The sequence below is a fragment of the Ursus maritimus genome, unplaced genomic scaffold (genome assembly GCF_017311325.1).
Source record: "Ursus maritimus isolate PB19 unplaced genomic scaffold, ASM1731132v1 scaffold_10, whole genome shotgun sequence".
NCBI classification, from domain to species: domain Eukaryota; kingdom Metazoa; phylum Chordata; class Mammalia; order Carnivora; family Ursidae; genus Ursus; species Ursus maritimus.
The window spans coordinates 5,097,724-5,121,309 of NW_024423344.1; the positions used below are offsets into that span (position 1 = coordinate 5,097,724).

General features: G+C 39.8%; 1 protein-coding gene across 3 annotated transcripts in view; it reads left to right on the top strand.

Moving 5' to 3' along the window:
• Positions 1-255: 255 nt before the first annotated feature.
• TNFRSF19 (TNF receptor superfamily member 19) overlaps positions 256-23,586 on the top strand; it is an 81,451-nt gene continuing 58,120 nt past the window's right edge. For all 3 annotated transcript variants that reach the window (XM_008692145.2, XM_008692146.2, XM_040621568.1), the window contains exons 1-3: positions 256-354; positions 1,757-1,867; positions 14,660-14,838. In XM_008692145.2, the coding sequence (XP_008690367.2) occupies positions 286-354; positions 1,757-1,867; positions 14,660-14,838 (359 nt within the window). In that variant the 5' untranslated portion in view covers positions 256-285. The remainder of the gene's footprint in view (positions 355-1,756; positions 1,868-14,659; positions 14,839-23,586) is intronic.

Consider the following 23,586-nt stretch of genomic DNA (forward strand, 5'->3'; position numbering starts at 1 on the left):
TGTATAGCCTAGGAATTCAGAGCCAGTAGGAGTTTTGCATATAATGTGTAGGGAGACAGAGCTTCCATTCTCCAAACCTAAATTGTGAAAGGCTTAACTATTATTTGTCCATATATCCTTTACAAAGTGACTTCCTTTAAAACGTAAATAGTATGACCTAATATATACATTAATGGTAAACATTCTAGAGTAAATACAGAACACAGTGACAAATGTCATCCTGGTTAACTAGACCTTCTTCTCTTTTAGGAAACTCTTCGACAATAAATACATGTAATAAGAGCCATGGCTTTAAAAGTGCTCCTGGAACAAGAGAAAGCATTTCACGCCATTGTAGTTTTACTGGTCTACTTGGTAAGTCAAGTATTTCCTTTCATAAGAATGTGGTGGAAGAGTCATCTAAGTAGTGCCGAAACTATTCTTTATTTCTAATCCCATCTTTTAAATTTTTATTTCAAATTGTATTTTATCAATGTTGCATTTCATTAATAAGCAAAGATTGCTGCTGAGTCTTGACATTTGTAGCAGTTGTTGAAATTATTTTATTTACACTTAGATGAAGTAATAAAATCATAGCGTTACTCAGAGCCCCATGACAATGGTTCTCCCTTGGGTGTATAGACATATGTTTCTGTAACACACCCTAGACCCTAAGAAGACCAGATTCTGTTTGGAGCCCATGACTTACATGGTATGTGAAGAAACTAGAATGGATTTTTACAAGAGCTATTCTTTTTATATGATTATTTATATCCTTTTTGGTTCCAAAAAGCTTTAAAGAGAGATGGAGAATTTTAATGTTTGAAAGCTTGACACAAAAGATCTATGAAGGTGTTCAAAAGGATTGAAATTTATTTAATCTGGAGATAAGATCATCATCTGCAAGCATAAAACGAATTATTTACTCTAGAGACAGTACCTGAAGTAATCTTGAAAGACAAAGTAAGAGGCAATGGGGTCACATTGGAGTCTGAGATTCAGGTAGAGGAAGGAAAATGTCCTTTCTTTCAACGGAAGCTGTTACACATTCAAATGAATGGTCTAGGAGGGAGGCAGTGGAATTTTTTTCTCAAAGAGATTCAAGTCTCTTTGTGGCTGAATGGAATCTCCTACCGCTCCTTAATAAAATCAAACTCCTTAAGATGGGTAGTCAAGGGGAATTAAGAGATGCGGGAAGAGATTATTACGCCTTTAGCCCCAGATCTTTTTCTAGTCCTGAACCCCACCTTGAATTCTCCCTCCTGCCTGCTGGAGAGGTTCAGACTTTGATTTTATTTAGTTAGTTTGCAGGACATCATTACATACACTCCCGCTTCAAGGTGGAGGTAGTTTGTATTGAAATAATTACTCATCATTACAACCATCAAAAACCATTTCCTGTGCCTCTGGTGTAAAGTCATCTTACAGAGCAATAGTTTATTCACACAGTGCTTCTTACTAGAAAAGAATAGGTCCTAAGTAATTTTCTACCTCCGGCACTCAGAAAAGTATCAGAGCAAGACAGCCATGAATTAAAAAAAAAAAAGAGCCCTCATTCAGGGAATGCAGAGGAGAATCAGGCTTATTGATTTATTTGTTCCACTGACTTATTCAGAAAGTGATTTTTTCTTCCTAAACTGAAAATTAAATTGGCCTCACTCTGAATTAACGTTTACATTCAGTGATCGAGGAAGAATACTGATGATGTTGTTCCTTTCTCACAAAAAAATGTAATTAACTTACTTTAAAAATAACATTTGGGAAACTTTTTTTTCAGGCATGTGAAGTGATTTGTGAAACTGGAGACTGTAGACAGCAAGAATTCAGGGATCGGTCTGGAAATTGTGTTCTCTGCAAACAATGTGGGCCAGGCATGGAGTTGTCCAAGGTAGATATCGTATGCGTGGTGAAGTTGCAGATCTCTGGCTGGGGGTTTTTATTTTTATTTTTTTAAGATTTTATTTATTTATTTATTTGAGAGAGAGTGAGAGAGCGAGCACAAGTGGGGGAGAGGGGCAGAGGGACAAGCAGGCTCCCCACTGAGCAAGGAGCTCGATGCAGGAATGCAGGACTCATCCCAGGACCCGATCATGACCTGAGCTGAAGGCAGACTCTTAACTAACTGAGCCAGCCAGGTGCCCTAGATCTGTGTTTTTAAAATACATTGTTTTTGGCTAAATTCCTTTAGCTCATTGCTAGTGAAAATTCTTGGCACATTATGTTACTTTAGCCAAAGATTATACAATTCTCTTTCTAATACCTTTGGTTCATATGTCTTACTGAGCTAAAAGGAGTAGGTTCTAATAATCAGGATTTAATAAATGTCATTTTGTGTAATTCGTGTTTATTGTATTTCATTGAAAGAATAAAATTATTAAGATGTATTTGAATGAATTAAAAAGAATCAGTGCTCTACTAAAGATTTAAAAATAAAGCAGCAATAAGAGAAAATGCTATGCTACCTTCTTCTACTGGGACTTCTTTCTCTTAAAATTTTCCCATTGCTATTCAAGAAGTAGTGCCTCCAGTACCCACGCTCCACGGTGGCAGTTCCTTTCCAAACCAGGGTTCTGCACATTCTTTTGACGATGCAATCACTATTATTGATCTCCATGTTTGGTGTATGGTATTCCCGGGAGTATTTTAAATGTATTCATCTTACCCACTATTTGTTAAGAAGCAGTGTGTTTCAGGAGAGCATATTTCAGAGTCTTGGATATTCTCCAACCTTTCTTTTTTGTGAGCATGTTCAGAGCTATACATCCGTTTGCTTTATTTTCTGACCGTTTGAAGATGTTATTCGTTGTGGATAATGGATATATCATTTTGTTCTAAATAAAGCATCAAAGTCTGCCTGTTAGAAAAGGAACAAAAGATTTTTCTTTTTACTTAAAGTGACTTTTAAAAGAGAAGTCCTTTTCCCCTAGAGACTGCCATTATTTAAAGTTGAGTCTTGTCATTCATAGATTTTTGATCAATGATCCACAAACAGCAGGAAACAAAGCATTCTGCATTCTGCAAGTAATTCCTGGTGGATGGCTTTTCTCTGCTGGTTGTGTTCAGTAAGTGGGGCCAGTTAGCATCCTGAGCTTTACATTTGGATTGAAACGGGCTGACCTTCCCTGTGTTAAGTTGAGTGTTGAGTTAACTATAGCATCTCAGCCCGGTGTTTTTCAGTCCCTATTGATTGTAGTAAGGTGCATTTTCAGACATCGGTTTTGTGGTGTTGGGTGTAAAGGGATTCTTTAGAGCAGACTTGTAGATCTAGGATCAGTGAACAGAGCAGTGAAAAATGCTAGAGTGCCCAAGAGGAAAATAGACGATGAAGTTGCTACCTCTCCAAAGTTCCTCTTTTCCCAAATCTCGGTGAAAATCTGAGTGAAATTTCACAGATTCTGAGGAATGAGTAAATCATTTTCAAGAAGTTATTCCTTCTCCTTCATCCTTTGAATCTAGAGAATATAACCTCAGAATAATTTCTGGAGAATCAGACTGGGAGATGAACGTCCTATGAGCTCTAGTATCTTCTTTTAGTCGGTATTTATATCTAAGCTTTTTTTACTAAGAAGTTTTATTTAAAAAATCTAACTTTTTTATTTAAAAAATAGGATGACATTCCTATCATCCCTAATATTTTTTTAATTTAAAAAACTATCAGCTAAGATTATCTGATAATAGTTTTCTATTTCACAATTTTCCATGGATTTCCAGAAGAATTATTTTTCTCTAGGTAGTAATTTTCCCCAAGTATTGAAACAGATGTTTACCCCTATGACACTGGAAGCAACCAAGGGAAGCAATCTGAATAATTCTGCCTTTATTATTTATCTTATGTATTAATATTTGTGTTTCAATATTTATTATCCTTTTCTTCATTAAAAAAAAAAAGATCAGGCCAAATTGAGTGAGAGAGAATAAAAGTAAAGGTAATGACGTCACTGAAAAATTAGGGTAAGACCCACTCAGGTGCACAAATGTTACAAATATAAATACCATGTTCCTGCATTTCCTGAGGTTCCACCTTGCAGTGGACATCAAGTAGAGCCGCAGGGTACTCCTTTGCCAAAGGAGTGAACATATCAGTCAGCCTCAGAGAGTTTTTAGGGCAAAAGAAGTGCCATTTAAATCTTGTCATATAAAAGTTAATAAATGTCTGTGTGTGTGTGTGTATGTGTGTTATAAATTAAGTATTTTGCCAAGTCTTTTATCTTGGTTTTAGCTCCTAGTAGATAAAATTAGTAACTTAGCCTTGCTCATGCCCTAAAAAGAGCAAAGGAATCTAAAATACCAATGGAATATATATATATATATATATATATATATATTAACAATATATATAGTTTCCTAGTTAAGTAATCGTGGCAAAGAACTTGAGTATTTAATAAATGATTACTTTAGGGCTAGAAATTTCTAAACTGTCATTTGTGATTTTACAGTTTCTTCTTTCCAGGCTGCCTTGATTAAATCTTTAGCAAGAACATATATCTTTCAGAGGAAAAAAACCTAAAAACTAAGTTCTGAGTATTTTAAAATCAGAAAAATCACTTAAATTAGAAAATTTACTCAACTGGTTAATTATGACATCCACGTTTTACAAATCAAGGGGAAGTTTACTTTTTTGGCTAAGACTAAGCTTTTAAAAAAAAACGTAGTCAGATATTTATAAATAATTGAATTGCTTATTACTTGTTATACTAAACATATAATTTGGAGGGGGGATGCCTGTTAATTTGTAATGAAATTACTGAATTCAGTAGTCCTTACCTTCTTAACTGAGGCTTAAAATTTTGGTTACCTGTGGTGCTTGATATTTTGAATGCACGATAAACAGTAAATATTTTAAGGTGGGTTATTAAAAAGCAGAAAAGCTAAATCAAATTATTGGTAACCACAACTAAAGTTTTCTTTATACTAAGGGTAAAAAGAAAGTGCATTTTCACCAGACGTGAGAGCTTTCAAATAACCTTTATTCTAACATTATTAAGTTACTTCTTTTGCTGAGGTAAACATAACTTAAAACTTATGTTCATTTTCAAATATCATGTCTCTCACCCCAAAATAACAAATGCTGGGTCATGAGGTTCTTTGCATGACAAACGTGTTATCTGTGTCTTAAAACTAAAGCCTGGAAATACTTTGGGTAAGCAGGTAGAGTTAAAATTTCCATCTGTGGTTTTATTACTCCTAATGATTATTTTCTTTGGAAGGCATTCAATTCTATTTTTTTCTAAAGGTGTCTGGGCTTACTTTCCCATTGTTAGGTGTCTGCCATTTCAAACATGTAGTCGGGTTTGGGGGAGGTTCCCGGAATAGCATTCCTGGAGACAGTGTACACTTTGGCACACCTGTTGTGCATGGCCAGTGGTCCCTCTGACCTCTTTTCACTTCCTTTCAATTGTTAGATAGTAAGAAGTCTGCACAGAAGCTCCAGGGTCCATAATAACCATTGTAGTTTGTTTAGGTTGAGACCCTTCCCTTCATTGGCCACTTTTTAAATGATTACTTATTTTAACCTTTCACCCTAGATACTTTGGGTTATGTGTGTCTAAAAGATGTCTCCTTTTTCTTTTCTTTTTTTTTATAATAATATTTTTTTATTATATTATGTCACCATACAGTACATCCCCAGTTTTTGATGTAAAGTTCGATGATTCATTACTTGTGTATAACACCCAGTGCACCATGCAATACGTGCCCTCCTTAACAAAGGTGCACTACCTCTCAAATATGTCTTCAGGTGTTATTTTGTAATATAGATCATGCAACCAAAATAGATATAACATTCGTTATAATGAGCCAGGTTCTATGTGACATTTGTACGTTAAATAATGGAGTCCTTCTAGCATATGTCTTAAGTAGGGGGTATAACTCCTCCTGTTTTATAGATGGGGAAGCAGACACGGAGATGGTTAGTTGGTCTGTCTGTTGTCACCATTAGTACGTGCTGGGAGAGGGTGGGGGCCACATGGGAGTATGGTTTTTTTTCTCATTTTGCATAGTGCTCATGTACGGGGCTGTCCGATAGAACTTTCTGTGATGATGGAATGCATCTGCGCTGGCCAAGATGGGAGTTACGAGCCACTTAAAATGTGTTCTTGAATCTTGAAAGGTGGCTCGTGCCACCGAAGCACTAGGTTTTACATTTTAATGAAATGAAATTTAAGTTTTGTCACATGAAGTTGTGGCTGTTGTATTGGATGGTGCAGCTCTAGAATGATGAACTTCCCTCCAGAAATTCTGGCTCAGGACCAACTTCTAACACAAAGAGATAGCCAAATCCTGTTGACCTGATGCTTGTGCATTCCAGCAGCTGCCCCCCTGGTCACCCTCTTGCCTCTCCTTCTCTGGCTGAGCCTGGCCACTGGTTTCCAGACATCCATCTGCTTCTGTTCCTCCACCACTCCTGTTTGGCCCAGCTGAGTGGGAGCCGTGGCTGTGGCCCCTCACACCGAGTGGCGTCCTCTGCGTCCCCTCCTGTGCCATCTGAGCCGTCTCATAGCATTAGTGCTTTTGGTTTCCAGTTGTTTCCCTGAAAGCCCCAAGCATCCTGTCTTCTCAGTCAGGTTCTCTTTGGTCATTTGGCTTAATGGGTAGTCTTCCTGTATCTTTGGGAAAATATAGGATAGGTCACTGAGCCATCTGGGCTCTGTTTTGAGGATTTTCTATCACTGAGCCATAGCTAGTCTCTTTCTCTTCTACTACAGGGTTTAGGTTTTGAAAGTTTATGAGAAAGATAATTGATAATGTCTTGTTCCTATTTCTGAGGCAAAAAATACAGTGTTGTTTACATAGCTCCACGAGTGGTACATGGCGGGCATTTGGGGCCACAAATGTGCGCAGGAGTGTTACACAGCCGGCCCTTCGACTCGCAAAAATAAACAGCACTGCGATACGTGGGAGAGGATGACTTTTGTTTTCCTGAAGTGACCACATTAGCCTTTTAATTCTTAGTGTCTAGAATCTGCCCAGCCACAGCCCCTCCTTCTCACTGAGTATTAATGCCAACAATGTGCTTTTAAACATGATCACCTCCCAGCAGTAAACCAGGAAACTAGTTTTTGCATGAACCACTTGAAACAGTCTTCAAGTCTCTGGCACGGTTTTCAAAGTAAGCTTTTCTAACCAATTATTGGGATGACTTCAGTTAATGTGAAGAAATTAATTCTCGTAAACAACAACACACTTTCCTCCACAAGGGTGCGTGTCTGGTTTCCCCTTTTTAAAGATGTCTACTTTTTGGAAAGCTGTTTTCATCCCTATGAAGAAAGTCACACATGCACACACAAAATTAATATATAATTTGCAAGCATGAAAAAGATTCATTTATGCCATTTAATTACAGTGTTGCTCACTTTATTTATGTTTAATTATACCTAATCGAGCCCAGTGATGTTTGGCAGATATTAGCAAGCTCTAGCTTGTAGTTTTTCTTTAAAAAACTCAATTACAGATTTTCATAAACTGGAAGTTGGTGGGGGAGGGGACTATGTCTTTGGTGTTATTTTATTAAAGGAAATTAAAAAGCTGATTTCTAAACACCAGCTACATAAATCTAATTTGTCATTTCCATTTGCGTGCGCTAGATTTTCTCCACAAATAACTTCTTCTCTGTCCAAATTTGAGCTTTTAAAGTTCAAAGAACCAAAGTTAATAACTTATTGGCTGTACAAATAAATAGTGCTTTAGACCCAAGGCCCCCAAATGTGTTTCCTGGACAATTGATGGTCTGTGAGGATCTCCCCTGTGGTCTGGGGAACGGCTCCTAGAACATGTAGGTGGGATCCACTTGTGTTTTTGCTAAGTGCTGAATTTGCAGAGGGGGAAAAGAGAGAAGGGGATTTGAGGACTGTTTACTTTGAGTCATTTTGCCATTGGAAAGCCACCAAATGTGGCTTAAAAATATTGGGCAGAGTGTCAGAGCTACTGCTGCCGCCAGCTTGGGTGGAAATGGCCCAGCTGGAAGCGGTCCTCTCTTGCCTTGGAACCAAGATAAGGAAGGCCGCTCACAACTTCACCCCCATCCCACACTGACCCCCACCCTCATCGCCCACCGCCTGCCCACCTCCACCGGCCCATGAGAGTTATCTGGCCTTACCAATCGGGACATTGTTGTGACCCTCATAGGCTTTTGTTTCCTGGAATAAAGTAATAATGATACAATAAAAAAAACAATAACAACTTCAGGAAACACTGCCTTCAATGCTATTTGTTCATCCATTTGTTTAGTCAGCAAACATTTATGTGTTACTCACCAGCCTGGTATGTATGTTAAAGAAAAAATATTCAGTGGCACTTGTTAATAAGGATGGCAAGTTAGGTTTTACTCGCTAGGTAGGGAGGGGGACCACCACAATGGGATGTAATAGTGGGAGAAACCACTGGGCTCCATCCCAATACAGCATGGGCTCATGGGAATTTATAGTTGGGAAAGGGGTCAGTGGGTGGAAAATTACTGAGGGGTCCTGACTGAAACCAACCTAACAATTCTTTGCTAAAGACAAGCCGGGGTGATTGGACTGCAAGGCTCCATGAGACTTCAAGTGGAGGATGAGGAACCCGAGCAGATATTGAGGGTGGGTGGTTCTGCTTAAGCTGACTTAGCAGAGGACTTGCTAAAGCTGGATTTCACAAGCAGGAGAACGGGTGGGTCTGGAAGAAGGTTAAGGAGCCTGGTAAAGTTTGGTCAAGCAAAGAATCTTTGTAAGTACCAGGTGCCCTGATAGGCTCTGGAGAAAGAGTGGTGGAAGGAGGCGTTAGATATCAGGGATTGTTCACTTATTGTAGGATTTTGGGAAATCACTAAGAATCCTATGGCAATGTTTTTTTAAAAAATCGGGTTATTGTTTTATGCATGTGTGTATGTTTGCACCTTGAAGCTTATTAATCAAAAGGTCTCTTCAGGGATTCAGGGAAGTTGTAAGTATTTCTTTTAAGGTTTTAAGGTACCAGGTCATAATTTCAAGAACAAAGACTCTAGGATTATTTAAAGCCTAAATGCATCTCTACCATTGGTATTAATGGCAGACTACGCTCCATAAAAATAAAATACATATCTAATTCTGACGCCCAGGCCAATGACTGACTAACGCCCCCACTCCTGGCCCAGTCTCCTCTCACATATCCTGCTTCACCAAACACACACGTACAGTCCTTCCAACAAAATGATGAGAGGGAGAGCTGTAGCGTGTGTAACCTGAAAAGTGTCAGAGAACCAGAGTAGGACAGAGGTGAAAGCTGTAAAAACAGATTTCACTCAGGGACTATTGCAATGGGGGAAGAGAGGCCTCAGTATAGAACTGGGCTCAATTCCAAATACAACATGGACAAGTGGGGATTTTAGCCAAGGAGCGGGGTGGGGGGCAGTGGATGGAAAATTCCTAAGAGGAAACATCAGGGCGGGGGGGGGGGGGGGCAATTCTGGCTAAAGCAGACCTAACAGGATTCTTGCTGAAGGCAGGCCAAGGGGATCAGAGGACAGAGGGGCAGGAGGGAATTTGATCAGATATTGTGGGTGAGCAGATAGGAAGGTGGGGGGTTCTGGCTTAACCGACTGCTCGGGATTCTTGGACACCTGGGCTCTTGAGGACAAGGCCCAAGGCTGGGGCCTAATTTTGAAAGTAGCTCACAGGAGCCTGTGGACGTTGGTCAAAAATGAGGTAACCCTAACCACAATCAGCAAGGCCAGCTGACTGTCCTCTTTAAGTACCCTTGTTTTTTGTTTTTTTTTTAATAATTTTTTATTATGTTATGTCAGGCACCATACAGTACATCCTTAGTTTTTGATGTAGTGTTCCATATAACACCCAGTGTTATATAGTGTTGCCTATAACACCCAGTGCTCCATGCAGTATGTGCCCTCCTTAATACCCATCACCAGCCTATCCCGATCCCCCACCCCCCTCCCCTCTGAAGCCCTCTGTTTGTAAGTACCCTTGTTTTATCTCACCAAAAAATCCATTCCTACCATTTCTCTTATTTCCAACCGTAGGATACTAGCCTGCTGTGGGAAACCATTTGCCCAGGGAAATTGCCCATTTTATATTCGAAAGTAATGGGGGGAAGACCCAGAAGATCCGACACTGTTTTCACTAGACGCACGATTAGACCATGTGATCGATGCCAACGTACCTCAGCAGACATCCGTGGTTGCCCCCTGTGTCCCTCATTTGGGAGGCAGTGATGACCAGGCTCCAGGGGCGTGAATTCAGCCGGAGCCACGCAATGGCACGCCCTGTGTGTGCTGATGGCCAGCACGCTCCAAGATGCGTTGAGTGGGCAAAACTGGAAAACGAATTGCGGAACAGTGTGTTAACACACACACACACACACACACACACACACACACACACACACACACACACAGAGGATATTAGGATATTTCTGGGAGGTTTTCCCAAAACCGGGGAACAGTGTTTGCCTGTGTGGAGGGAACAGGAAATGAAGAGACCAGGGATAGGAAGGAAGGTGTACTGTTTGACTTGTTCATAAAAATCTTGTGTGTAGTAGTAGTTTTTCAGTATAAAAAGTGATAAAGAGAAAAGGGACTAGACATCGTGGCTGGCCGTAGTGGGGTGGACGCGAGTTTCAGAGGCACAGTCTCTGCGCATGCTCAGCGGTGCGACCCTGACCGGGAGGCTGTGAGCCGCCTGCCCTTCCAGCTGTTCAGCCTTTTCATTTTTGCCCTTGGTAGGTAGTTATTGAACTTCATGGAGAAGGTTTCAAGGCATTTTAACCTCCTAGTTTTACTAAATGAAATAAAGACATCAAAGTAGACATTTATATTGGGGTAATTTAATGTTTATATGCTGTTTACTTTATAGCCTGTATTTCAAATAATTACAGCATCCCTGTGTTTATGGTGCTTTAAGAATATGACAATCCGTGGTTGCTGCTGTGGACGCTGTGCTGTCACTCAATTCCTTGGAAACATCTTCTCTGACTTTCTAGTTAATTTAACATCTAGAATGATCACTTCATAAATTTCTTAGACTATCATGAACTGAAGCATTTTTTAAAAGCTTAAAAATAATATTAGGTTGGTGTTTTGATATTATCTTTTTAAAATGACAAATACTTTAGAGAAAATGTATTTTAAACTAAATTCCCCCAAATAATCAGTCTCTATAAAAGTTCCCAGGAGAGTATATGGTTCACAGTACCTGTTTAATACATTTAGGTATTATTTTGTGATCTTAATGGACACACAGCCTTATCTCAACCTCTAAGTTAAATCTACTCTGAAATTACTATTGTTGCCACTAAAACATATAAACTCTAAGTAGAAACAGTAAGTTAATATCCAGATAATGAAGGCAAAATATGATGCATTTGGAGCCTGGCTTTGTTGTTTTTTCTTTCCTTTTTTTTTTTTAAAGATTTTTATTTATTAGAGAGAACAAGAGCACAGGCGCGTCTGCTCATGGGAGTGGGGGGAGGAGCAGAACGAGAGGGAGAAGCAGGCTCTCTGATCAGACATAGGGCTCCATCCCTGGACCCTGAGATCATGACCTGAGCCGAAGGCAGATGCTTAACTGACTGAGCCATCCAGACACCCCTGTTGTTTTTTCTGTGCATGGTTTGGTCCAATATAGAATGGAACAACAACAACAAAAAAGTTTCACGAAATCTTCAGTCTGTGAAGTATGGTGACATATAAATGACACGCAATGATATGTGGCAAAAACACGGTGGTCAAATCAGTGCTCATGTATGTGCAATGCAAACTCTAAAATACAGTCAGGAATTAAAAATAAGCACGAAGATCTTCCCAACACTTACATACCCCTTATTTTTCAAAAGAGATGAGTCTGTCAATTCTTTCCAGTCCATGTCTGCTCAGATATTCATCTAGTTTCTCAGAAATGGAGAGAGGAAGTGAATTGTTGGAGCAGGAGCAATGAATGAGAGTTGACTGCCTGGCAGGGGCATTAAAACAGCAAAACTGCCTATATAGACACAGGGGTTTCCAAGGTTCTTGTATTACAACACAACGCAGTAGTTGATTCAAGCAGGTATGGTTAAATTATATTTTATGTACCATTTTCAAAAGATAGATAATTGCAAATCATTGTAGACATATTTTTATTCTACAAAAATAATTTAGATATAAATTGATGTTTCAAGTAACCCAGAAAAAATTGGAGACTAAAGGTCCTCTTGTTCCCCAGTGAGGCTTTTTATTATACTTGAATCTGGAAAGTTGGTTTGTTGGGTTGTAGAGAATCTAAAAAGATACCATTTATTTGGTGACTGCCCACTCAGTGTTTGATTTATAGGTTACAACTTTTATATTTTTTTTCTTGTTTATTCCTCAAAACAACTCTGTGGGGCAGGCATGTACTATCTGCCATCTTGAAGATGAAGAGACTGAGGATCAGAGAGTTCCCAAAATAGCTTCGTGGAAAAGTGACAGAAATGGCCTTCAAACTCACGTGTTTTTGGTTCCACTGTAGGAAGATATATACTTTTTCTCCTATGTCAGCCTTGCTTGAAAAACAGAATTTCAGACATTTATTCCCAGTTAGTACACTCTTTCCCTTTGTATTCCCTTCTGCCCTCTTCCTTCTTCCTTCCTTTCTTTGTTGTGTTGTAACTTGCATATGACACCCTTACAATCCAAGCTGCCTACATCAAAGTATGGTTTTGAAACTTTGCTCTCGCGTGAAACTTTGACACGGAGATGCTGAGCCTGTGGACAACGAGGTGCCCATCCCCCTTCCGAATGTCACGTGCATCACACTTTGATCCTGGAAGATTGTGAGAGGGCGGATCCTGTCACACTGAAGGAGAGTCTTTGGATACACTCGGCTCTCTCAACAACTACTTAGCAAAGACCCACTTCTGTTCCAGTACAGAAGCACGTTGCCCATGTACAAAGCACCCAAAACAGCGGGGATCTCCCCGCAAAGATCTAGTCCAAGCCCCAGACAATTCTTTTTGAATATGTATCTTTGGTGTTTTCCTCATTGCCAGAGTGAATTAAATGATCGCAGAATTATAAAAATTCAAAACACCTCATGATTTCACTACCCATCCCCCCAAAATAATCCCCCGCTAACAATTTTAAAATTCTAATTGTGAATTAGTCCAAGTCATTTTTTTTTCCTTCTGCTCTCTGTGCCTTGGTTTAAAACATTGTCTAGTTGGAGCACGCAGGATTCCGAAGGTTGGCGACCTTCTGCCTTTTCTCCTCCCCCACTCTTCGTTTGGCATGTTCAGGGTACACATTTGAAAGCCTGGCTGAGTAACTGAAATGAGGAAGGAGAGTATTGCTCCTCCAAAATGTGAATGAGTTAATTAGTAAAACTAAATTGAAGTGTTAGTATGAATCTCTTTTATTCCGTGGTTTGTTGAGTACAGGGAATACTCTCCTTTGTGTTGGTTTTGCTTAGTTGACTGTGCATATAAATACAGATAAAGGACTTTAAGTATATAAATTTATAGGCTAGTGGGAATTTTGAACTAGCGGGGGTTTGCTTTCTGCATCCGAAGTTGACAGGTGAGGAAACTTAGAGATTCTGGTGGAGCCCTTCCCCCCTCTGCTGCACTGCGCTGTGTTCTTGGGCTTGCTCAGCAAGCTCTCCACGTGGAGGGATAAAGTACTAGACGGGTCCTACAGTGTCGGGGTACAGAATCTGACTCCAGAATTAAACAGTGTAGGTTCAAATCCTGGTTCTGACATTAAGCTATGTCACCTTGGTTAAGGTACGCTTCTGGGAAGCGCCATACCCCCATTCATGAAATGGGAATAATGATCGTGCTTCCCCCATTTGGAAGACGTATGAATTAATGAGATAATGTGTACGAAGTTCCCAGCACAGAGTAAGCACCCAATAAATGTTAGTACTAGTTATTAATATTTTTGTAAGAGATGGGATCACACTTCTAATTCTGTATTACAACTTTTTTTAAGCTACCATGAACACATGTCCACATCATTCTTCTTACAGTTGCATTGTATTTACATCATATGATAGGCTATGATTTATTTGGTTCTGGACCTTGTGGAAATGATCATATGTGCATCTGTTTTGCCCATCCATGGAAAGCAGTACTGTGTTCTGACGTTCAAATCTAGAGAAGCTTGAGACCTTTAGTATCACACAGTTTAATCCACACAAGAATTTAGTGTTCTTTTAAGAAATATGTCAGAATCTTCCTGCTCTCACACGATAATATACAGCTAAAGATGTCAAGATGCGTTCTACTGCTTAGATTTCTAAATTTGTCAGCTTAGGAAATTTCTCACGCAGTTAGCCTCATTTCTAAAATATCACTGTTGATATCAAAGTACTTATTTTCTGCCTCGATAAGTGAGTAAGTGTCTGGATATTTCCCCGACTTTAGTTTCTGAACATGCCCATGACTGGCTTAATTAGAAAAGAAGAAAGTGCCATAATTCTGCCATAAACTAGCAATAATGCAGCAGTGGGGGTCCTGGAGAACCTTTATTATTCAAATGCTCATGGCTTCTTGAATAAAGTGGGTGACTAAGTATACTTATCGTAGTAAGAGAGATTATTAGCCGTGGGAGACAGAGTTGAACTTGCTGAAAGAGCCGCCTTTGTATCCAGGAAGGCCGGCACTCGGTAATTATTCGACCGGGTCTTCCTTTTATCCCAGCCGTCTTTTCCCGGCTTGCCTGTCTGACTAGCATTCTGTTGCCTGTTAATCCCTGCAGGAATGCGGCTTTGGCTACGGGGAGGATGCCCAGTGCATGGCATGCCGTCCGCACAGGTTCAAGGAGGACTGGGGTTTTCAGAAATGCAAACCGTGCCTGGAGTGCGCCGCGGTGAACCGCTTCCAGAAGGCCAACTGTTCTGTGACCAGTGATGCCATCTGCGGGGACTGCTTGCCAGGGTATGTTGGGCCATTTCTGTCCCTCGTAATTAGGGAATTCTTTTTCAACAGGCATTTCCCTTGTTCCCTCCCAAATGTGAACGCACACCAACAGGAACCTGAACCCATTTATCGGGTGGTCGTGATTTCCTCTGTGCCCACCAGGGACTGTGCGCTGTGACGGGCGCTGGTTACAAATAAAATGAATACGCACACCAACAAAGGATTAGAGTCACGAGACTCTAAAGAGTTTCCTATAAATCGACAAAAAAGAAAAAGTGGACAAATGGACAAAAGAGGGAACGGGCAGTTCACAAAGGAGGAAACGCATGCGGCCTGTGATCATATGGCCATGTTCATCCTCGTTAGCGATCAGAGAAATGCAAATCACGGCCATTCACTCATTTCCATGGTGTTTGTGAAGCAGCTAGGAGGCATTGCTTTAGCAGAAGCTAGGAGTAAATTCTGCAGAAAGGTAGCAGAGGATGGTTTCTGTGGAGGAAGGAGAACCTAGAGCAGATAAGGCGGGTTAGGCATGCGCAGTGATGGGTAGGCAAACGGCAATGTTTGGGTGGGTGACCAGGGTACGTGAGCTCTGAGCAAGACTCGGAGGAGTTGAGGCAGTTTGCTGAGTAGATGTATGGGGGAAGAGCTCTGTGGTCACAGGGAACTCAGAGACAGGCCCTAGCATGGACATGACCCTGGAGCTCAGGGAAGCTAGGAGTCTAACACGGGAGTCCCAGCTCTCAGTCACTGCAGAGGCAGGGCTGTAACTAGACTTAGCCAGAACACGCCCAGACATGCCCACAAATCAGAGTAGGTCTGACCAAATAATAGCACAGTGCTAGTGCTGGGGCTCTTGTTGAGGGCAGAGGAGAAGACAAACCTGTGGGCCTGAAGGGCCAAAACAGGGTAAGAAATAGCCTGATGGGCCAACTGTGACCCTATGCAATGACTTAGCACCTGAACAGGTGCGAAATGTAGTGGTCTAACACCAAAAGCACAAGCAATGGAAGAAAAAAATTTCCCTTGCACTTCACCAAAATTAAAATCTTTTGTGTTTCAAAGGATATCATCAACAAAATGAAAAGACAACCCACAGAATTAGAGGAACAATTTATAAATCACATATGTGATAAGGGACTGTCTTATCTAGAATATATAAAGAACTCTTATAACTCAATAATGAAAAGACCAATAGCCCAATTAAAATATCGACAAAGGATTTGTTTTTTTTTGGTTTTTTGTTTTTGTTTTTGTTTTTTTAAAGATTTTATTTATTTATTTGACAGAGATAGAGACAGCCAGTGAGAGAGGGAACACAAGCAGGGGGAGTGGGAAAGGAAGAAGCAGGCTCATAGCGGAGGAGCCTGATGTGGGGCTCGATCCCATAACGCCAGGATCATGCCCTGAGGCGAAGGCAGAAGCTTAACCGCTGTGCCACCCAGGCGCCCCCTGGACAAAGGATTTGAACAGACGTTTTTCCAAAGAAGATACACAGACCGCCAATAAGCACATGGAAAATGCTCAATGTCATTGGCCATCAGGGAAATGCAAATTAAAAAACCACGTACTTCACGCCAACTAGGATGGCTGTGACCAAAAAGACAAGGACAAGGGTTGGTGAGGGTGTGGAGAAACTGGAACCATTGTCCACCATTGGTGGGAATGGAAAATGGTGCAGCTGCTTTGGAGAATAGTCTGGCAGTTCCTCAAAACGTTAAAATAGAGTTATAATGCGACCAAGCAGTTCTGCTCTTTGGTATATAATCAAGACAATTGGAAACCTGTCCACACAAAAATGGATACACAAATGTTCATAGGAGCGTTATGCACCATGGTCAGAAAGTGGGAAAAACCCATAGAAAACATCATGCTAAGTGAAAGCAGCCAATCACAAAAGATGTATTATACGATTCCACTTGTATACGATGTCCAGAATGGGCAAATCTCTAGAGACAAAAAGTAAATGAGTGGTTACCTGGGACTGGTCGTTGCAGGGGTGCTGGGAAGAGTGAGGGGAGACTGCTTCAGGGTATAGAGTTTCTTTTTTGGTGTGATAAAAATGTCTAAAACTGATTGTCCTGATGGTTGCACAGCTCTGTGAGTACACTAAAGGCCATTTAATTGTATGCTTGAAATGGGTGGATTGTAATATATGTGAATTAGATCTCACTTAATCTACTTTAAAAAAAGGAATGGTCTATAACCTCAGGTGATGCTGATACCTGTGAATATCAGTACCCAGTGTTGACCTTATGCAAATGTGATTGAGGAACATGAGCCAAGCATCTGACACATCTCTGCTGTTCCTATTCCACAATGCTGATGAAAGCATGTCAGCATCCATCCGCTCTCTTCTTCTGTGGGGCAGGGAGAAGAGGAGGTCCACAGGAGATTCAGGGGCAGAGAGAGTGGGGAAGAGCACAGGACCAAAGGATCTGGTTTTTCAAGGAGGGAACCCACAGGGCTATGCGGCTGGAGTGTGAGAGAGGGCGCGTTCTCCCCACGACCTCCCACCAAAAGCGCTTCCTCATGCTTAACCTCTTTCGTTGTCATCTGAGCCCGTGGCTTTAGCTTCTATAATGTTTGCTCATTCTTTAAGTAAATGCTTAGATGTGGGAAAGTCATATATAAGTGACTAGACATTTGAATGATGTTTCATAGTTTATTTATATGATTAGTTTAAAATTACATCCTTTCTAAGCCAGCATGAATGTATGAGGCAGGCAATAATTACATAGTGACTTTTACCCAGGCCTTCCAGAGTGTTTTAAAGGGCTGGCCCAGCTTCACTATATTTGTGTGAAGAGGGTAAATAGTTGAAACCGATTTTATAGACGAAAATTGAGGCAGAAGGAAAATAAGCAAATTGCATACTGCTCCCAGAAAAGTGATGCGGAAGTCAGGCCGAGGGTGGGCGTTTTCATTTCTAGCGCTACTCCTGTCTTCTGAAGCCTCAACCTCGCCCAAGTTAGTCTTCTGTTGCCCAGAGGCTCAGCCCCAGCAGGACAGCAGTGTGGTCTTTTTCCCAGTAGCGGTACTGTGTGGGAATAGTCTGTCCTCTGCGCCCTCAATTTGAGTGATTGGAGACAGCCGGCCCCCTTGTTACCAAATATGTTCAATGACTAGGCCAATTCCTTAATTTCTCTGACACCCATTTTCCTCACCTACAAATGATCTAATAATACCAACCTGCAGAATTGCTGGAACCACTGAGAATTTGATGCACGCCAAGTGCCAAGCAGAGTGCCTAATCCACGGTAAGCACTAAATACAGATTTGACCTCGTCACCAATTAATGTTACTGGGAGCCAGTGAAAGCTTTACATGACTGTTTCATTTTGTGCTTTGTTTTGTTTTGTTTTGTAGTGGGCCTCCGGCCTCCTCCTCTGGTTCCCATGTTCCCATCCTTTCTCTGCTAAGGGGACCTGGGGCCCGGCCTGAGAGAATAACTCAGCCCCTGCCAGTTCTTTGCGCCTCTACTAACGATGATAGCTAACATTTATTGACCATTCACTATGTGCTGAGCACTGTATGCAGATTAGTTTATTTAATCATCAAAAGCATTCCATAAACCAGGGATTAATATGACACCCCCTTTACAGAGGAAGAAGTTGATCTTTGGAGGGGATAAATGACTTGGCCAAGATTGCCCAGCTTGTCATTGCACTGTTGAGCCCCCATACCCAAACAGGGTCTGGTTTCACAGGGAGATCTCCCCTGGAGCCGCTGTGACTGATGACTACCCATGAGGGCTGCCACTGCCCTTCTGCGCCCCACCCTCACTGCACCCGCACACCCCATCAGCCCCCTTGCTCCTGAAGGTTGCTTGAATTGCTGTGGTGAGCTTTCTCATCTTGGCACTTGGTCCCCCCTTGCCTGTGCTCCGAGTACACTCCAGCAACCCCACACTGTGCTTGGCTTTGACCCTAATGATTCATCTCTTCATTAGTTCTTGTTCAGTTTCAACAAGCGGGTATTGGTGTGGATTGCTGAGGAACATAAACAGTAGGCTGTCTGTCAGTACGAAACCTGGTACAAATAAGAGTATGGGAGGGAAGAGAGTGGTCATCCAGTATCTAACATACACTGCAGAAAATGTAACCTGGGCTTGACTGTAATACACAGGACACACTAACTGCCTTCCCAACGGAATTAAGTGAGATCATTATAAAATCCAATGTAATTTCCTTTTTTTTTTTTTGCATTGGCTATCTGAACGCCCAGAGTAAAATTTGAAGTTCAACTATAGAAGCCGGGTTAGCCAGACACCTGTATATGTCCCTAATCCCTTTTATTTTATTTTTTAAAAGTTATGCCCTTTCTCACTTGGTCAGAAAGCAGAGTTACAAATGTTTCTATGTCCCCCAAACCATGGCAGTCTAAGCAAGAAAAAGTAAAATAACATTTCAAGATTGATACATTTATTTATCCACTTAATATTTTCAGTTACATGTTAAACTCTAATGTCTGTACCTTCATCTTCAAATTGGAGGATAATTTGAGGCAACTCTTCTAAAAATTAAAAACACAATGTCTATGATGGTTAGTATATAATTTATAATTTAGTAAATATTCTGTGTTTTAGGCTTCTGATTTAATCTCACTTTATACAAAACAGAAAAAAAAGGAGAGTCGGTTGATGGTTTTGAAAATTTTGTTAAAAATTTTTTCATTAAAAAATTACATTTAATTAAATTAATTAAAATTTAAAATTAAATTTAAAAATTAAGTAAAAAAACGACTTAGAGTCTGCCATCAAGCCATTGGCATAAAGAAGCTGACAGATCAGATTCAGAATGCTTCTGTCCAGTCTCCGTGCCACTGAAGATAGTTGCCCTCAGAGTAATGTCTAAGCATCATGTCTCCTTGGGAGTAGTGGTTACACACACGGGAGCCTTGTGAATCAGTGTACCCCCTCAACCTCATTCCCAGTTAGAATTTCAAGCCATTTCTAACTTTGTATTTAATGATCATTCAAAACATGATGTAATTTGCTCACCTTTCTAGCCTCATTTCCATGATGGCTCAAACCCATATTTTAATCAATATATTTTTGGCAAATGTATTTTATTCAGTTGTCAGGGAAAGCTCAGACCTCAAGACTGTGCTGTCACTAGATTTTCTTATTTTAAAAATGTTAAATGTCTGTGTTTGTTTCCCAAGAAGTTTTAAAGTATGTATTTCTATATCAATAGTTGATATAGAAAATGTTGGATATTACATTTTTTATTTCACTCTTTGTTCTCATTATATTTATATAGAATGAGTGTTTATGTATAAAATTATTTTAGATTGTGTCAATGTTCAATTACTTATAATTTGGCAAATTTTCTGGCTGAAAGGATAAATAATATTAGTTTGCATATATTCAATGTTTAGTAAGAAATACGTCCTTAATAAGAAAGCTCTCTTACATTAACCTATGGTTTTTACCTTATTTTAAATTTTTTAATGCATTTTTGTTGTAAATAACACAAAATTTACCATCTTAACCATTTTTGAGTGTACAGTTCAGTAAAGTTACTTAACTTTAACTTTCACAACATTCACATTGTTGTGAGCAGATCTCCAGAACAGTTTCATCTTCCCAAACTGAGATTCCATACCCATTGAGCAATAACTCCCCTTTTCCTCCTCCCCTCAGCCCCTGGTAACCTCTGTTCTACTTTCTGTTTAAATGAATTTGATTACATACCTACTCTGAGTGTAATCATGTAATATTTGTCTTTTCTGACTGGTTTGTTTCACTTAACATGTCCTCAAGATTCATCCATGCTGTAGGATGTGAAAGTACATTTCTCCACGGACATTTGGGCTGCATTCACCTTTTGGCTATTGTGAATAGTGCTGCTAGGAACATGGATGTGCAAATATCTCTTCCACACTCTGCCTTCAGTTCTTTTGGATACAGCGCAGGAATGGAATTCCTGGATCATCTGGTAGTTGTATTTTTAAATTTTTGAGGAACCGCCATACCGTTCTCCACAGCAGCTGCACCATTTTCCATTCCCACGAACAGCGCACAGTGGTTCCAGTATCTCTCCACAGCCTTCCCAACGCTTGCTATTTTCTTTTTTTAAAAGATTTTATTTATTTATTTGAGAGAGAGATATCAATCACATAGGCAGAGGCAGAGGGAGAGGGAGAAGCAGACTCGCCACTGAGCAGAGAACCTGATGCAGGTCCTCAATTTCAGGACCCTGCGATCATGACCTGAGCCAAAGGCAAATGCTTAAGTGACTGAGCCTCCCAGGAGCCCCAACACTTGTTATTTTCTGATTGGTTTTGCTTTAGCTTTTAGTAGCCTTCCTAATCATTGTGATTTTGATTTGCATTTTCCTGATGATGAGTGACTTTGGCTGTTGGCCATCCTTTTATGTGCTTATTGGCCATTTGTATATCATCTTTGGAAAAATATCTATTCAAGTCCTTTACCCTTTTTTAAATCAGGTTATTTGATTTTTGTTGTTGAATTGTAGGTGTTCTTTATATATTCTAAACATTAACTCCTTATCAGATACGTGATTTGCAAATATTTTTTCCCCTACTGTAGGTTCATTTTTCACTCTGTATCCTTTTTTGTAATCCTGGAAAAAAATATTATTTTACTATCAGTTAGTACTTTTTTGATATGACAACTTTTTTTAAACAACTTTATTAAAGTATAATTGACATGTAAAAAGCTGTACATATTTAATGTATACAACTTGATGAGTTTGGGGATAACTATACATTGATTGTATCTTTTGATGAGTAAAAGTTTTAATTTTCATGTGTCCAATGTATCTTTCCTTTTGTTGCCTGTTTCACATATGCCTTTCAATTGCCTTTTGGTGTGTCATACCCAAAAAATCATTGGCAAATTCAACGTCATGAAGTCTTTTTCCTGTTTTTTTTCAGGAGTTTTATAATTTTGGGCCTTATGTTTAGGTCTTTAATTCATTTTGAATTAGTTTTTGCATATGGTGTTAGATAAGGTTCCAACTTTATTCTTATGCATATGGATATTCAGTTTTCCCAACACCATTTGTTAAAAAGACTATCCCATCCCCATTTAGTGGTCTTGGTACCCCTGTCGAAGATCATTTGACCATATATGTGAGAGTTTATTTCCAGACTCTCTGTTTTGTTCCATTGGTCTACATGTCTGTCTTTATGTTGTACAGCTTGTAGCTGTAACTATTTATTATACTGTATTGTCTATTGCACACTCTATTGTATATTGCACGCTACATTGATTATTATAGCTTTGTGATATGTTTCAGTATCAGGAAATGTGAAAAAGGAAGGCTAAGCAAGTACTGAATGTATCTGGGCACTTGAGACAATTTACCTAGTTTTATTAAATGCAAATTTTGCGTTAACCATAAATCATACAGAGTTGCTACTACAATATCCAATTACACAAAATAATTGCTTCTACCTTGCCCTCGATAGACTTGGTCTGCAAATTTACTCTCCATATCACTGTTTCATCATAGAAAAATAGATTCTCAAATATGTTTAGAAATAATCACTGTTAATATCTGGTATATAATAGTCTTCTAAATTTTTTTCAGTGCAAATATATATATGTAAATTATCTTAGCTGCTTTGGTTAAAAAATCTGAAAGGATCTATATACCAAAGTGTGTGCTTGTGCAATATATAGTTATATTACCCACCTTTCTTTTTTTTACTTATTGCTATTTCATGAGTTAAAAAAATACATATAAGAGGGATGCCTGGGTGGCTCAGTCTGCCTTCAGCTCAGGTCATGATGCCAAGGTCCTGGTATCCAGCATCTGGATCCCTGCTCAGTGGGGAGCCTGCTTCTCCCCGTCCTCTTCCCCCTGCCTCTGCTCCCTCTCTCGCTGTGTCTCTCTCTGTCAAATAAGTAAATAAAATCTTAAAAAAATATATGTATAGGAGATCTTCATCATTGTTTCTTAAAGGCCACTTTGTATTCCATTGCCTTGGGACTACCATGGTTAGTCATATCTACTGTTGTATATTGAAATTGTGCTAACTGCGTTTTCCCTTGTATAAACAATACTGTGATTGCATTGTTATACATACAGCTTCACCCACTTGATTGTTTCTTTAGGATAAACTTCAAAAAAATGATAGGACCGGTTAAAGGGTATATAAACAATTTTACTGGGTTCTGATGGCATATTGCTACACTGCCCTCCTACAAGTAGCAGTTGATAATGCCACTGGCCTATAGACATGTGCTTATTTTGTCTCTGCTCACACCAACACTTTCCCAGTTTTCTAAGTAAAAATGGGATCTTTCCATTGCCACGTGACTTTACTCGATTAGTTTAATGAGGTTAAACATTTCAGTGTTAAATTTTTAAAAATTTAATTGCATCATGCTTTCTAGTTTTAACTATGAAGTTTTAAGATTATGAAATGTTCTTTTCTGGGGAATAATGTTCTTTGCCTGTTTTTCCATTGCATTGTTCACTTTTACCATTATGATTTTTAAGGTTTCTATTATAGACTGAAGTTATAGACAATATTATGATTAGAAGTATTTTTCAGTTTTCTTTTGCCCATTAACTGTGCTGCTGATGCTTTATTTATTTTTGCTCTTCAGATGTCTTTAATATTGTGTGTGTGTGTGTGTGTGTGTGCCCGTGCATCTGTGTATATGCGTGTGTGTGTATGTTTGGGTGTGCACGTGTGTGTGTATGTGTGGGTGTGTGAGGGTGTGTGGTGAAAACTGTTGATTTCTATTCCCACTGCTGGGTTTCTTATTATGCCTAGAAAGATATC